The sequence below is a fragment of the Anopheles bellator genome, chromosome 2 (assembly GCF_943735745.2).
Source record: "Anopheles bellator chromosome 2, idAnoBellAS_SP24_06.2, whole genome shotgun sequence".
Classification (NCBI taxonomy): Eukaryota; Metazoa; Arthropoda; class Insecta; order Diptera; family Culicidae; genus Anopheles; species Anopheles bellator.
The window spans coordinates 31,065,140-31,082,365 of NC_071286.1; the positions used below are offsets into that span (position 1 = coordinate 31,065,140).

The 17,226-nt window shown below is 50.4% G+C and overlaps 2 protein-coding genes across 4 annotated transcripts in view; both read left to right on the forward strand.

The window, feature by feature from the left end:
* Positions 1-476: 476 nt before the first annotated feature.
* Positions 477-3,038, forward strand: LOC131209472 (sodium-coupled monocarboxylate transporter 1-like). The gene is made up of 3 exons (XM_058202549.1): positions 477-1,143; positions 1,213-1,970; positions 2,041-3,038. The coding sequence occupies exons 1-3, from the start codon at positions 477-479 to the stop codon at positions 2,578-2,580; spliced, it is 1,965 nt and encodes a 654-aa protein (XP_058058532.1). The 3' UTR covers positions 2,581-3,038.
* Positions 3,039-13,035: 9,997 nt separating this feature from the next.
* The window catches only part of LOC131208834 (twitchin), a 35,075-nt gene continuing 30,884 nt past the window's right edge, over positions 13,036-17,226 (forward strand). For 2 of the 3 annotated variants that reach the window (XM_058201738.1, XM_058201740.1), the window contains exons 1-6: positions 13,036-13,345; positions 13,946-13,967; positions 14,355-14,517; positions 14,594-14,735; positions 15,584-15,719; positions 15,970-16,173. In XM_058201738.1, coding sequence (XP_058057721.1) covers positions 13,036-13,345; positions 13,946-13,967; positions 14,355-14,517; positions 14,594-14,735; positions 15,584-15,719; positions 15,970-16,173 — 977 coding nt within the window. Of the gene's footprint in view, positions 13,346-13,846; positions 13,850-13,945; positions 13,968-14,216; positions 14,239-14,354; positions 14,518-14,593; positions 14,736-15,583; positions 15,720-15,969; positions 16,174-17,226 lie in introns of all 3 variants that reach the window. The other variant, XM_058201739.1, reaches the window with a different exon arrangement.

Below are 17,226 nucleotides of genomic sequence, written 5' to 3' on the forward strand. Positions count from 1 at the left end.
CCTAGACACGATCCTCCTCCGTGGATGGCGCGTAGAAATACCCCTTCGCCTAGTGAAGCCGTGCATTCAGTGGGGCGGTCATGTCTAGCACTTCGTCTTCGTCGTCGTCGGCCACACATCGGTCTGTGATTGGTTATCGCGAGAAGGCGGCCCATCGGGGGACGCTTATCAGCGGAACCGACCAACCAACCGGGAGTTGGACGAAGAGCTCGGGGATGATTCATCACCAGCTGTCACGACCGACCCGAGGCAGATCCCGAGTTGACACAGCCGCGAGACCATCCATCAGCGCTGCCTGCCTGCCACGTTTGTCGACCGGCGACGACAACGTTTAGTTACTCATCTGTTTGTTGGTTTGGGAAATTCCTCCCCCGTCTGTGGGATGGGGGGGAATCTGGGAGCTGCTGACACAAGAATTTGCCATTTTGCCCCCCCTGTTAAGACCCGTCGCACTCGTTCCCTCGTCGTTTTTGCAGATGGCGCGAAGCTTTATGGACCTAATCTGGGACTACGCGGTGTTCGGCGTGTTCATCATATTCTCCACCCTGGTGCCGCTCTGGGGACGCTTTTTCGGCCGGAAGGAGAAGACGAAGGCGGACTACGTGTTCGGGCTGGGCACGATTTCGATGGGCGCGATGATGCTGTCGATCGCGCGCGGTACACTCGGGGTCCGGTCGTTCCTCGGGTACCCGAGCGAGCTGTTCTACCGCGGATCGGCCATGTGGGAAACGCTGTACGGGATGGTGGCGGCGTACCCGGTCGTCTGCTTCATCTTCATCCCGGTGTACTTCAACCTGGGCGTCACGTCCGTGTACCAGTACCTGGACCTGCGCTTCAACAGCCGGCTGGTGCGCTGCCTGGCGTCCGGGACGTACATCGTGCGCTCGCTGCTGAACCTGGGCGTTACCGTCTACACACCGACGGTGGCCCTCAACACCGTGATCGGCATCCCGTACTGGGCTTCGCTGATCGGCATTTCCGCTATCAGCATCGTTTTCAACCTGCTCGGTGGGCTGAAGGCGGCCATCACGGCGGATGTGATCCAGGGAGTCACCATGATCTTGATTTCGCTCGGCATCATCATCCAGTCGATGGTCAGCGTCGGTGGGTTTGAGAAAATCTTCACCATCCCCGCCGAAAATGGTATGTAGAAAATGGTGTGGTGTGCCGCGCCTGCATCGGAAAGACGCTAAACGGATCGCTTTGTTTCAGGGCGGCTGAATTTCTTGAACTTCACCGGCGATTTCACCGTGCGCGTGGACACTACGTCGGCCTGGCTGGGGCAGCTGTTCATGTCGCTGAGCATCTTTGGCTGTCAGCAAAACTTTGTCCAGCGGTACCTGAGCATGGGCACGTTCAAGGAGGTGCGCCGGACGCTGATGAGCAACATTCCCGTGGTGATCGTGCTGTTCTGCCTGGCGTGGATCGTCGGCATGGGCGTGTACTCGGTGTACGCCGTGTGCGATCCGATGAAGGCCGGCTACATCACCAAGATGGACGAAATCCTGCCGTTCTTCGTGGAGGACAAGTTTGCGTACCTGCCCGGGGTGCTCGGAATCTTTATGGCCTCACTGTTCAACGGGGCGCTCAGCTTGAACGTCAGCAACCTCAACTCGCTGGCCACCGTCACCTGGGAGGACTTCCTGTCCCATCTGCCCCGGTTCAAGGGTATCGGTGATAAGCAGCAGCTGAATGTGATCAAGTTCGTCGGCTCGATCTACGGTGTGATCGTGATGGGGGTCGGCTTCTCGGTGGGCCTACTTTCCGGTGTCATCGAGAGCAGCATGCTGATGACGTCGGCCACCTCCGGTCCGTTGCTGGGCGTGTTCCTGCTCGCGATGCTGGTCCCGATCGCCAACTGGAAGGGTGCCGCCTGTGGAATGATCGTGTCCCACATCATTACCCTGTGGATCACGTTCGGTAGTCTGACGGTGTCGAAGGAAGTGGTTCTGCTTCCCACGACCGCTGACGTGAGTTCGTCGCTGGCTCATCATAAGCGTCCGTTTCGCTAACTCCGCTCTGGGCTTGTTTGTTTTGCAGGGTTGCACCAATGAGACGTTTTCTTCGGGCATCACCAAACCCACCAAATCCTGGCTGCTGACAAACACTCCGCTCGAGGTGGAGTCCGAGTTCCCGTACTTCGACACCAGCGCGGCGAGTGGCGCAGCGAACGAGCTGGGCTTCCCGCAGAACGTTTATTCCATTTCCTACATGTACTACAGTTTGATCGGCACGTTCCTGACGGTCGTAATCGGGACGGTGGTCAGTTTGCTCTCGAGACACGAGGACGATGCGTACGATCGGAAGCTGCTCCACCCGATTGCGTACCACTGTAGCAAAGTATTCCCGGGCAAGGAGCGCCGATACGTCAGCAATCCCGACATCCACCCCAAGGAGGAGCGCAAAGCGTCCAGCAAAAAGAGCCAGGCCGAGCGCGAGCTAGAGCGCGACAATCTGGGCTTCGATACGGGTTCGGAGCAGCCGGGCGTGACGGTGGTGAGCATCGATCCGGTGCCGGTCTGCCCGAGCCTGCCAGGGCACGAAGTGTACCGGAAGCGCGACTGCGACTCGGCACACTAGCCGGCCAGCGCCAGCGTGCTCCTCAGCGCGTTAGCGTTAACATGCAATGCAAAAGACTGTGATAAACTCAGAGAGCCTTCGCGCGATGCCAGGCGATGCAAATTATAGTAGTTATCGGACCATCGAATCAGCAGTATTCGCAGTATAATCGTCTAGCACCGGCACCGGGAGGAGGCTTCGCGATGAGGCCTCCTCTGGCCGCACCGCAATAGTATTTGTAGAATCAGTGTCGGGCGCTGCAGGTTGCGCCAGGTGCCGCCAGCCAGCCAGCACGCAATCGTAGTGGCTAGTTAATGTGGGCTTAACGTATAGGTATCGCCAGAAGAGCGTAAAAAAGTTAAAATTAATACACGGTGCGTCTGTCAGTATGACAACACTTTCAAACAGGGCTTAGCAGGGTCTTACGGTCTTCTGGAGCATATAATATTTGTATAATGTATTAAGGTTTTTAATCAATTATGGAACTAATAAAACGGCCACATCAGAAACAGAACGAAGGCCCAGAAGGGCGTCGTAGTCCATTTTTCCTCTCTCTCTCTATCTGGTCGCGACGACCCTGCCTGAATAAGCTTAAGCTCTTTAGGTTCTTTTGATTGTCCCCAACTTGTTTGCTAATAGACTCGTTGGGACGCTGCCTGCCTTCAAAAGCGCACGGGATTACTCTTTAACTAATTTCAGAGTCTCTGCTTGATTGTATTGGTGAAGTGGGGCCACCGGCCCCCGGGGGGAAGCATGCACATTGGCGGGATATTTCGGTCGTCCTCGGATGGGCTTCGGGACCTGGGAAAGAATTATGAACGCAAACAGTGGTATTCAAAGTCATCCCTTTTGATTCGCTGACAAACGTGCAGGAACGGGAAACGTTTTCCCCGGGACATTTCCCGGAGGTTGTTACCGGTTGGTAGCGAGCGAAGAGACATAACCATGAGCGTGAAAGGGCAGAGCGCCTGCCGGTGCAGGTAAGCAACGGGAATCCTATTTCAAACTCAAGTGCACTGCTTCCAGTGAGGCCAACAGTAATGGAGTACTATCCACTTCATTACGAGGTCGCTGAGTGCGTCGCTCCATGTTGCCTGCCGTGAGTGGCATAAAAAATGCCTAATGATGTGGTTAAAGAAGGTGAATAGTTTTCCACCCTCGGTGCTCGGTGCAAATGTAGGTCATGGCAGTAGCGACCCAGCCCAGCCCAAGCGACAAACACAGGCACTTATGTTTACCTTTTCGTATTAGATTTATGTGCCCTTGTGCCTTTACCAGGGCAGGCAAAGGGTTTCGGGGGGGTTTTTCTTTCAGCTTACAATTTTTGCAACAAATTAGTTCCATCACTTGCTGTTGCGCCGATTCGTTCAACTCAGTCATGCCCGGGTACGCCGACCGCCTGGCGCGTTACTTTGCGGTCAGGCGAGCATGAGCCGCGCAAGTTCGAGGTTCAGTTGACAGGTTGAAATGGAAAAAAGGAGAAAAAAACACAAACAGTCCCCCTAATGGGTGTCCAAAATTCTACTGGGCAAAAATGGTGGGCCTAAAGGTGACTCCGTCCGGTCCGTGCCGGTCGGTTGGATGACGACGGGAAACGTGCTCGAACGGAATTCGGGATGCACCATTTGTAACTCTGTGCTTTATCGCGGTTTGCGGAAAATGTCAACCCTCGTTATGCAGCGCGGCGCCGGCGGCTCATGGCGGGGGTTTTCTGATCCCCTCCGAGTTTGAGAGAACACCATTTTCACTCGACCGATGGACGCTGACGAAACGGGGATTTTTGTGTGGCCCCGGTTTTCGGTGCCCCATTTTAATGGACTGCGTCCACCTTGCCTTTTCATCCGCGTTAATGGACGATGATCTAAAGATTCGGGCAATAAATAGTGACGGTTGGCTTAAGAAGTTGAGACGGTTGAGAGTGGTGTTTTGTTTGAATGAGGCCCAAGTTTGTTTTGAGAAGGTGCTCTAAGACGCACCCAGGAACAACATGGATTGCGTCAATGTAAAACTTGGCCTCTGGTCCCCCAAAAACCCACGTTGCCGATCGCAACAAGTGGCGCATCCGAACGACGATGTTACAGTTTGATGACCGTTAAATCGTGTTTCGATTTCTTGTCCGTACGTCCCCGTTTCGAGTCCGTTTGTTTATTGTGAGTTTTAAGGCTTACGTTATGGTGCAGTAGTTTTTTGCTTTGATGCCCTCTGATCGCTTGTCCGTTTGGCCTGCCGTCGACGATATTGGTTTGCTTTTGGTCACACTTGAAGGAAAATATAAGGTTGGAGAAAAAGAAATCCATCCTGCTGTAAATTGTTTTCTATGGTTTGATTTGCTTGTTGGTCGATTCTGGCGATTTTTGGTCAATCGTTAGCTTCGAACGGTGCAGTTGTAGACAGTAGAGATCTGAATTTAGTGTTTGATCACATGAAAGCAACTCATAATAAATTATTCCTTTCAAGTCCCACCCACTAGAATCTTCCTGGCCGTAATATTTCGCATTTCTCAACCCCAGCATCCATCCGTTTAAGAAGTGGGTCGAATTGAATCCGTTTTGCCGAAACTTTGCAGATGGAAATTTCGTCCTTTACGTTCTATATGTTAACTGATGTGGCACCCAAACATCGTGCTTCTTTGCGAATACAGATCTGCGCAAATGGCTTCAAACTGTTTGATGGTTTATCTTTAACTCATGATCGATGCTCTGATTACTAACAAGGCGATCATGTTTGATTATTTTTGTGATTTTATCCACATTTTCGACGACTAGTCTGCCTGTGCGATTTTTGAAAGCAATTTTTTAAGTGTAAAGTATCAGCATTAAAACGAGACTAAACTTTAAACTGTACGATCGATGCATTACGACATATCGATCACTACAGCCATCTAAAAATAATGGATTTCTTTTCTCCAACCTTATACAAAAAATGGAAAAATACAGTGTCATCGCTACCGGGCTGATGCGTTCCAAAACGATAAATATCATATTTTGTCTGCCATTTCGGCCAAACGTCTTTCTAAACGTTCCATAATGGACGTCAATGCTTCAAAGCTGCGTAGGAGTTGGAGGAACGGTTCCTTATTTTTCATTCCGGCCGTTGGTTGCGTCAATCGGAAACAGCATTCCGGCAGCAAGGAGCGAGGGGACCCCTATAAAGACCCCCCGCTATACTGTTGGTTTCCGTTTCTGTTCCGGTATTATGTCTATTTTGATAAAAGCTCTGACACACAGGCCAACGTTTCGGGCTTCTTGGTATGACTATCGTTTGGAAAGGTAAAAGTTGAAGAAGTACGAAATTTCCACCGAAACAAGGTATATAAATATCCTCTTGAGCCTGTGTGATGCTGCCGAGCGTAGAGCCCCATTAGTAATGAAATCGTCTATAAAAAGCAGGAAGATGAACATGATATTTGTGCTGGTTGGGGATATCGGGGTCGTGTGTTGATCTGCAGGGACAAAAGACCCTGCAGCAAACTGCAGTAAAAATGATGAGCGCATTCATAAGATCGAGTTAAGAACAATTGTTTACCCAACCGCCAACCGATAGTCAGCGAACACGCGGACTGGCGTGTACCGGCGTTCTATTTTGCGATCACAAGACACATGACCTCGGTGAATCGTCCGTCTATTAATAAATACATCATTTTCGCTGAAAACTTCGACCAGGTTCGGAAACTCCGTACCGTCCGCGGCGACGGACGAAAGTGTGCACACGTAAGCACGTCACTTAAGTGACCATTTTGTCATGTTCTCGAAGCTCACTCTCTCTATCCCTCTCCCTCGAGGCGGTTCTCGATCGGTGAACGTGGTGTTTCGGTGCGCCCCAGGCCGTGCATCTACCCCTTTTTAGAGAGGCAAAGAAATTCGATGCCTTCACGGAACCAACCGGTCGAACCCCGGCGCAGGCTGACAACAAGCTCGGCCACATTCTGGCAAGCTGACAGAAAACAGTTAGCTAATGACCTTCCTGGTCCTGTGCCGCGTCGCGTCGAGTTAAGTGTCTCTCCCCGTGGGCGGTGGGCGAACGCAGCCGGGATGGTGCCTCTTGAAGCAGGTGGTTGCAAACAGAGGAAGTACTTGCAAAAAGACGGTTTTGGTCCCTGTTACCTTACTCACCGCATACCAAGGCCATGAAACATACGGCTCTGTTCGGCATTGGGATCCAGTGTTTAGTTCCACTGGTGAGGCAGAAAGGATAATTATTTTTACCCATCCACAAAGCGCGGGCGGAATGACCAACGGTTGGCGCCGCGTGACGGATGAGATATTCGACGCCGAAAGCAGCGCAGATCGAACGATCGAATGATGTCACATGTTGGGCGGCCACCTACCGCTGATCCTATAGACAACCTTGTTTTGAACCCTTACGCCACGTCCATAGTATGAGTTTTCTCTACAGGTTTTTTGATATGCTAGCGTTCACACTAGTAGCTTTTGGGCGAACAATTCCGTGAGCGAGTGAGTGAGTGAAATGACAGTTCGTTTGATTATGCTTTGATTTTTCAGTTTCCTTTCCTTCTCCTGTTAGTGCCATTTTTGTTAAAATCTGATCCGCTGTCGAAAAACTAGCCATATTTTTAGAAAGCAAAAAAAAATTGCCGAAATTTGCGGTAAATTGTCAAGTTGAAAAGAATACCCCCGAAACGGGAAAATATCCTGTAAACATAAGGCTCAAAAACAACTCAAAGTAACTCACGGAACTCTAGCAAAAGATTAATAGTTTCTTGGCCTGCCATACATTTTTACCATGTTTCTCATACTGTGGACCCCGGAGTTCAAAGGATAACAGTACTATCTGGAGGAGGTCCACAGTGTTATAAAGGGTGTTTCAGTAACGACACAAAAACAGCTTAATATTTTTCGATGCTTGAACTTTTATTTGAAAGGTTGATTGTTAATTTTTTTTATGGAAAACAATTTTGATCAAATGTTCACCACGATTGGCTTGGCAGTAGCCCATTCGATCGACCTATTTTGAGTTCATTTTCTATTATATCAGGTCCTATTTCAAAAATAGCAACATTGAAAAATATTCAGCCGTTTTTTATAACCAAATGGAAAAATGTTTCGTCCCTGAAACAGCTTGTAGAAAAGAAAAACTTACAAACATTTTAGAGAACCCTCTTCGACTAGCCATTCTACGAAGGAATGCGATGGAAGGACGGTGCTGGAAGAAAGACTATTTATTGGCCCAAAAGAGGTAAATCTAAATCCGGTATTGGAAGCGCGTAAAATTGCCATACAGTCGGTCTGCCTGAACTCAGTTTAGGATCTGACACTTGGCGAATTCTTGGAAGCATAAATTCGAAACAGCAAGGCAAGGTGACTTGTGAGCGACTCGAACGAAACTTTGTTGCCATTGAGGTGAGTGTTTATTACCCGTCAGTACATTTCGTAGCATTCACGTACCGTACCGCGCGATCGTTACCTCTTTTTAAGACACTTTTCGAAACCGGCGTCAGCGTAAGCAGTTCCTGCAGACACACAATTGTAGCGCAACGTTTGTGATCGTGCAGAATTCGGTTCAAGGTGAAGCCAATTAGCTCGGTGATACTCAAATGAATCAAACGCATCAAGTGGCCGATACTTCGTCGGCCGATCGTGCCGACGAATGCAACGCTTCGTTAACATTCTGGCGGGTGACAGACCAGGCGTCTCCATTGGGGCGCGCGCCTCTAACAAAGATCGGCGCAAAAGTAACGTGAATTAAAATAACAAAAAGCGGCCGGCGGACATGTTGCAAGGTGCCGTGCGGGCCGTAAAACAACTCCCGCCTTAATTGGGCCAGGATGGAATGTGTGTTTGTAAATTGTAGCGCATTTCGGGGGCAAAGTGTGCTGCCTGAACGCCTGACCCGGGTAATAAACACACCATAAATTAACACATTCCGTGCGTGATTGTGTGCGCGCGCGGGCACGCGATGCACCAGTGTTGCGCAAATAAGGGATTTCCTCGCGTTAATTATGGCCCAAATTAATTAATTATGATTCACACCGGGACCGAAAGCGATCGAGCGAAGGGCGGACACTAGAAAACGAGCAGCAAAAATGGACGTGCAGAAGTTTGCCGTTTTTCCCAGCTCCGATCAAAACCCCCTGGTCCCTCCCAAACACCTTACTGGCGTAGTATTTTCTCGCCTGGAACCAACGCAGCTGTCAGTTGCGCCTAGGACCACAACAAACAGTCGGCCGACCGTTGGTTGGTCGGTGGTCGCCGATCGTGGTTCGCAGGATCGTGGATCGTGGCGTCTAATTTTAGCGCGCTCATTACTCAACTCGGGGCCGCCGAACCCATGCCGAGTGGGTTACGCCACGATCCGATCCGATCGTCGCGGACGGCGCAGACTCGCATCGATTCGCGGCATCCGAATCGTTCGGCACTAGACTACGGCCATCCTGACGGCTCGATCGTCAGTCAGCGAGCTTAGCTCACATCGGACACGTGGAGTCCAGCGAACGAGCGAGAGCGAGAGCGAGAGCGAGAGAGAGAGAGAGCAGTTTGAAAGCAAAAATCGCCCAACGCCTTCGATCTACACAAGCCGCCCTTAAGGCCCTCAACGCAGGGTCGAGTGTTGTTTTTTGGCCTCTGGTTTTCCCTGTCACTACTGGCTGCCGGGACTCGTGTGTGCGATCGTAAGTGTGCATGTGTGATCGATGGGTGTGTTTATTCGTGTGCAGTGTTACGTCACTCCCGAGCCGAAGCGACGATCCCGACCGATCGTGCCGAGGCCCGGATCGTCTCGTTGCGCGGAGTGCGAAAAACCCAGTTGGCCAGTTGAACTAGAGCAGTGGAAGTGAGCAGTCGTGAGCACTGCCAGAGCCGCGATCCCCAGCCAGCCCTCTTCTTCTTTCCCCCTGGTGCCGCCCGCCCCAAAAAAGGAGCAATAGAAAGTACTTACCCTTTTTCTTGCCCGTGCCCGTTTCGAAATTCACATTCCGTCGCGGTCAGCAAGTGATTTATTTTCAGGAGTCGGATCCGGCTCCTGGGGCCGTTCCGTTGCGTGCGTCTATGTGTGGTGGGGAGTGAAAATTTCAGAAACGAAATCGAGCTCAAGCTGTGAAATGGGTCAGCTCGAAGATAGGCCGGCCTGCTGCTGAAACGGAGGGCTTTTGGTGGCTCGCAAAGTGAAGCTTATTAACTGGCGAGACAAGGACGACCCGTTTTCTGAGTGGTGAAGAAAAGAAAAACGGTGAAAAACGTTCGCGAAGGCTGAAAATAACTATGTGGGGCCCGGTTAGGCCAGCCGGTCTACAGTGTACGGGGATTCAGATTCCGCAGATCAGAGTGTGTCGGCGGGGCCCAGTTTTCCGTGAGCCACCAAGCGATCGGCGCTAATTTATCGTTCTCAGACCCCCGTTCCCCTAGGCCCCCCGGTTCAGTGTTATGTAATGTGGTCGATCGGGGGCAGCACTTTTCACATTTCCCGAGCGACCTTTCGGCTGGTCGGCAGCAAGAAGCGGTACGCAGCACCCGCTTTCCGTCTCGTTTCTCGTTGAGAGTTTCTGTAACGAAACGGCTCCGAGGGGGGGCTCATCGTGTAAACAGGAGCGAAGAAATTCGAGACTCGGGCTCGGGCAGTGGCGGTGAATGCAATATTATATCTGTGGCCCCGTCGGCCCGGCGCGAATAAGAAATGCGATGACTTTCGCGGGCAGTGAAACAGGGAATCTCGCCGCTCGCCTTAACGCCACTGCGGCTACGAGTGTGTGTTTGCGTGTCTCTGCGTGTGTGCAAAAATAGAAGAAAAACCGAAAAAAGTCTAAAAATAAACAATTCGACGTACACCCCTGATCGTGCCGATCCCGCGCGCCGATCCACGGCCGTAAAGTGCGAGAGAAAGTTGTGGAAAACCCGTGAAGATGAACGAATTTTCGGTCGCTTTTCTTTATCCTCCTGGTGTGTTTGTTTTATTTGCTCTGGCTCTGGCGCCCGTCTCTGTATGTGTGCTTGTGAGCCGACGGGCGAGGCGCGATTCGAGAGGTGTTCCCGAGGGCCGTTCGTGTTGTAAGCGCACGAAGGAATTTATGCCGTGATGGAACCAGCAAGAAAGGAACAAGCTCGAAGCGGACCACTGAGTGGACTGTTTCGTTAAGGCCCTGTACAAGAAAGTGGCCGAAAGTACGTGGCCCAGCCCCGAGTTACCGTTATTGCGCGCGAGGATCGCCGCGGTTCCAGCCAGCCGGTGCTGTACCGGTGGTGGTGTATTTTCACGGCCCATTAATGCTTCGGACGGGGGGAAGGGAAAATGATCAAGGTGACTATGTTGCGCACCCACTGGCCCAGTGGCTGTCGGGGGCGTGCGTGTAGGATGCGAGTGGGTGGATATAATTCGGTGACAGACAGCCAAGTCCACCGCGAAGGACGTCGTCGACGGAGAGTAGTGTGTCAGGGTTAGGCGTTGCGAGCGCAAGGCTCAGCGATCTTCTCGCTGCTGGTGCCACGGGTGCTATGAATAGATGCATGAGATGGTGAAAAATGCAAGCAGCTTGAATTACCAAAACACGCCTGGGGTGTGAGATGAGTGCTATGAGTGGAGGGGCCGCCCCACAGAGTGTCGGTTCCAGGGCACAGGATTTTTCGAGACATTCCACGCGACACAAAACAATCAAACGAGTAATCTTCTATCGACACAACGCTGGCTGGTTTCAATTCTGTCGCCTTTCTTTGTGGTGTTACAAGAGTATACATCCTTTTTAGAATTAATCGCGGGAGTGGATATCGTCACCTTCAGAACGATCCTTGTGAGTGATCGTCTGGTGTCTGGTAGGGAATTTGTTAAACAAGAGAAGCAGGTTGACCTCGATTTGCGTTTGTTGTGTCAATCAACTGCAAATTTTGCAGCGGCCACTGGCCACGCTACATACCTGTACTCTGCTCTGCTGATTCTGATGGTATTTATAAAACTGACCTAACGTGCTTTCCGTTGCTTCCACCCAGTGCCACTCGATCTTTGAGTGAAAGTTGCTTACACTCCGATTCAGGGCCGACAGAACCTCGTGACCGCAACTTATCCGAGTCTCTTGTGTATAAGACGGATCAAAGGAGGACATCCCGCCCGTCATCCTTTTTGCGAAATGGCACATACGGCAGGATGTTGTCATAATAATGTCGAAGAATTCAAGTACATTGTTGCGCCCGACACCGCGTGTACTCATCGTTTAATGATGCTCCCAGAATGGCCGCCTTACTCAAACGCGGATTTATTTGGCATGAATCCTGTTGCTATTTCGGGTCACTTGAGGTTATTTATAACCCCGGTATCCACTTTGTGACAACACAGTGAAAGTATACTAGACGCCCAATAGCACTTAGGCTGGGGATCCTTTGAGTGGATCCCTTCACTCCAGTGAATTCCGCTCCGTCCTCGAGGCTCAGCGAAATGCTTGAGGGCCCCTCTGGGCCCCTTGTTAATCCTCGCTGCCAATGTAAGCCTGCGGCGAAAGACGGTTGGCTCATTTCGCAAGCATTCCGCCTCGTATGGCCACGCTTCGCCGATCATCTGCAGTTCGGTTCGGTCTGTCCGTCCGAGGCGTGTGCAGTGCAGAACACAATCCATCTGTCCGCCGCCACGCCGCGCTGCTGGCAGGTGACTTATTTTTAGTTCACTTTGAAAATATCATCTATACTTAGTCAGCCACCTTAGCGCGGTCGGCGCGATCCTCGGAGGGCCTCCGAAAGTGACCGAAATGGAGCAAAATATTTTTTCTGCGTCCATCGCGCCGTGGTGTACTAATAATAGGTCCGGCCACTATTGTGCATATGAATAAGTCCCGTCGGTATGCCCGCGCCGCGAGTGAGGTGTTCTTTTTTGGGGGGCCACCGTAATTCACATGCTTTCGACACCGCGGGTGAGTGTTTGTTTTACTGCCGCCGCCACCACCGGATCTTGGATCAACATTCTTGCGTATCGCGGTGAAGCCGCTCCGGCACAGGGACGGCCAAGGTGTGTGTTCTCGATATGGGCAGCTATTTTTGAATGCAGAATCCACGTTGGTCGGTGTGCGCGATTCCAAGAGAACAAGTGTGCGGCACGGTGCGTACCGTAAGTGTTTGTAGGACCGTGATCGAAACGCGACTCAAGGATCGGATCGGACTGATCGTTAGTGGTTGTTCTGACGGACGGACGGAGTTGCAGGATTTACATCGGTACAATTGATCCTGGAATTATGGTTTATCTTCTTTTCGCCTCCCTCGTCTATTTGACAGCCAAAAGCCAATTTGTTTAGCACAGTGACAGTGTCAAGTGAAGCCAGCGACCAGCCCTTCGGTGGACGAAGAGTCCTTCGTTCCAATGTTGGTGCCATTGCCGAGACGCACAGCACCATAGCCGGAGTATTATCCTTCGCTCGCAACAGGAGCGCACCAGACCGGGAGAGAGAGAGAGAGTGCGAGTGAGAGCGAGAAAGAAGAAGAGTGGTTGGTTGCTAGAGCGCGTCCAGGAACGAGCAACGGTGGTGGTGTCCACCGGTAGCGAGCGATCATGGCGGACCATGATTTTGCGCCCAGCTTCACCCAGAAGCCTCAGCTGCGCCAGGAGGACGACGGCAATCGGCTGATCTTCGAGTGCCAGCTGGTCGCGAAGCCGAAGCCGAGCATCGAGTGGTACCGCAGCGAGGAGCTGCTGTCGGAGAACTCGCGGACCAAGTTCAAGATCCAATCGTTCGGCGAGAACAAGTACTTCGTGGTGCTCGAGCTCGATGACGTCATCGATACCGACGCCGGACTGTACAAGGTGAAGGCCAAGAACCGGATGGGCGAGGTTTCGGCATCGATCAATCTGAACTTCAGCCGTAAGTAGAGTGGAATGCCGTGCGCGTGGGACGCAAATAGACTCATCCGGCCCCTTTCCTTCCCGTACATGATCCTCCCGTACACCGACACTCCGATTTCCCGACCCGGTGACGCAAATAACGTGCAGTGATTCAGTGAATGAGTGCTAAAAAGTATCGCGATCCCATCCCATTCATGATTGTTGATTGCTCCCCCCCCAAGGGCGGATGAATTCGGTTATTTATAGGACCTCCGCCGTGTCTGCGTTGCGGTACACCATTATGTTTGGCATAGGTGCTAATATTTTCGCCATAAGTTAGGGAGCCAAACGAAAGGATCAAATGTTATGCCTCACTCACGGGTAGGGATTTTAATGAAGGGCATCTGACAAATGACCTCTCGATCAGTTTGAACACTTTGCCACTTTATTCAGGGCCCAGGAGAGGTCCTGCACACGATCCACATTGCACACGACTTTGCCATTGGAACTACTCTGCACAGCTGTTGCTCTGCAATTGTAGCACGTCCGTTTACACTCCCGATTAACATGTCATTCTTTCCTTCGTTCTTGTTTTCCTCTCTCATATTGTACGTGTCTTGTGTTCAAAATTCGGCTGCAGCTGCTGATGAGCCCGTCGAGAAGTAAGTGTCACTCTGCATTTGTTGTTGTTTCGGATTGTTCCATGTGTTCCATGTGTTGTGCCTCAAATTGCGTGTCCAAAGCTGCGCTTAAACGATGTCGCTTGGCACTGGTAGCCGTAGACCAACTCTAGCTTCAACACTAAAATGGCTACGCTTCTGCCCTTTCTTTACTCTGCTTTTTCTCCGTTACTGCGCTACTAATCTCTCTGCCCGAACACCCCGTCGGACGGTCACGTTGCGGACGCACAGACAAAGTCGAACGCAAAGAGCGGTACGTATACGGCGGCTTCGCGTGTGTTCCAAGTGTAGTAGTCAGCCCGCCAGGATCGCTAGGATGGCTCCCTAAGGCTCACGCTCGGTACGCTTTTTTCCCCTCCGATCTTGCAGGCAAATCGACGGACTTGCACCAACGTTCATCAAGAAACCGTCCATTCAGCAGGAGAACGATGGCAAGCGGCTCATTTTCGAGTGCCAAATTCAGGCCGACCCGAAGCCACAGATCCGGTGGTCGCACAATAGCAAGGTGATCGACAACACTCCGCGGCACAAGGTAAAAGGAGGCGGCAATGCCGGATCGTGTTCCCACCTTCACCGGCCCTTCACTGATCAGCCCGTTTTTCTTACAGTTTAAAGTACAAAACGATGGCAAACTATATTTCGCCACACTGGAGGTCGATAATGTGTCGTTCGAAGATTCGGGTAAATACAAGGTGACGGCCAAGAACGAACTAGGGGAGTCTAGTGCAACGATTAGCCTGAACTTTGACAGTGAGTATTGCGCAGCCGCTGGACGATCGGCTCCGTTACACCCCAAATATCACACCAACAACGCTCACCTTAGTTCACTGCCTCTTCTAAGTTAATCAATACGTTAGGGTTTTCTTTCCGTAATTGATCTTCCATCATCCACCATCACCATCACCATCTCACAATCATCAAGCAGCTCAGCTGTGAGCAACAGCGCGATGTTCCGTTGCCTTGCTGTTGTAGATAGATGTAATGGGAAACTATCTTTCGGACGTTTCTGATCTGAAAATGTACCCTCGTGTCTGATCGTGCACTGTTCGAACTCATCATTAGCCCGCCCCCCCCCTGTACATTAGCCGTTCCATCGGTGGCCATCACCGGGGACACCCTCTCATCATGCAACACCACCTCCACATCATTCTCATTCTAAAGCCAAAAAACGGACAAATTTTCCGCCAATAATTGCTATCGTAACAACTTAATCGGAATGTTTGGTGTCTCAGTGTGTATCAGAACTGACTAGCGCAAAGCAGAGCGTGCACGCAATAGCGCAGGGTGTGCTGCTGCGCACAAATCACTTTGGCGTTACTGAAGATCTTGGAAAAGCTCAAAAACGACCCGTCGAATAACTGACAGCCCATTGAAGAAGATCAATCGAAGGCACACGCCTGGGTAAAGACATGTACAGTACGCGAAGCGATGAGATGCGATGGGTATGAAGAGGTTACTGACTGTGTTCGGTGTTCGGTTTTGGGAGCACAATGAGTCGAGAAATGTTTTATCAAGCGTCACGGCGTGTTCGGTACAAGAAACGTGCAACTGCAGAGCGAAACTACAGCGTAACTCATTTTTCCGTCCCTTCCGTCTAGGTGAGGAAGTTCCGGTTCCGGCAGACGGCTTCAAGCCTGCTTTTACAGATCGCCCTGTAACACGACAGTCGGATGACGGCAAGAATATAATATTTGAGTGTAGATGTATCGGCGATCCAAAGCCAAGCTATACATGGCAAGTGACGAAAGTTCTACTTTTGTTTGTTCACATAACTACCTAATTTTAGCTAATTCCTACGTTGCGTACTAGTTAGTTACAGTCGGTTGCCATACCGCTCGGCCAAGGTCGGCCCGGTTGCGTTTCGTGCTCCTTGCGAGACGGACTCCCGACCTCTCTCTGGCCGGCTCTGGCAATGCAAAGTGGGCGAAGGTCGGCTCCGTATGACTAATTAGTTTTCCGTTTTCGAACCTGTGCCGTACCGTAGGTACCATGAAAAGAACGAGATCGCGATGAGCGGCCGGTTCAGCAGTGAGGTTGAAGAGGATCAAAACCACTGCTACCGCATCTGCTTCACGATAAAGGACGTGAAGCAGCTGGACCGGGGCGTGTATAGTGTGTTGGCCAAGAACAAGCATGGCGATTCGACGGCTGTTATAAACCTGAACTTCGACTCTAGCTCGAAGCTAATGTAAGTGTACGGTGGATTCGAGCGACCATCCCGTCCGTCCGTTTGACATGTCGGAGATGCTAGATTGTTCAACAAGTTTCAAGCTTCGATAAGAAAAACACAATTTTACGGTTTGAAGTACACTTTATTACTCAGTATAGTCTCGCTGTACATCGCACGAAACTTCAATTTAATTTTTTTAATGATTTTATTACATTTGATGAAAATCTTTTCCCAAGCATGAACTTTTTTTTGGTCTGGAAACAGACGGAAGTCGCTATAATCAGATGAATATGGTGGATGCTTGGATTTAGGCCATTGTAAAAAGCCTCTTGCCTCTTGCGGCACGATGAATTGTCCTGATGAAAAAGGATATTTTTCTCCTGCAAACTGGGTCTTTTTTCCACTTTCAGCTGGTTAGGTTGTAATAATAATCAGAATTTATTGTCTCCCCAGTTTGCAAGTAATCAACAAACCAAATTCCTTTCTTGCATCCAAAATCCTGATGCTAACTTTGGCTATAGGCTGTCTCTTTCAGTCACTCGACGATTTTCAGTTACGATATCATGTATTTTTCAGCTGTTCCTGAAATTTCCTGAAAAGTTCAATTATAGCAGAATACTTGATTTTTTCCTTTATAAAAAATACTGCGACATGTCAATACTAAATGGCTTGTAAACAAAGAATGAAGTGGCAGAAATTAAACTTTACATACGTTCATATGATGAGTGTAACAACATAACAAAAGAAAAATCGATACCCTCCGTTATCGAAACTTGAAACTGATTGAACAACCTAGAAGGTGACACACTGTGGTTATGATGGTAACTGGTTACTGGCGCTTTCCGGAAGTGAATTAAGTTTACAATGACTCTGTTTTGCTCTGTTTGATGTCACTTCCGTTTACGTATTCACTTCTTTCTAGACGGTTCAATTCCTTTCGAAACTTTAAATTGATAGCGATCCAGTAGCGTTATAGTGACAGTGTGGAACATTACCTCCGACACGGTCTCGATCGTGCAATGGCCGTACTGAGTTCATATGAAAGGCTCGAATGATCGAATCGACACATGT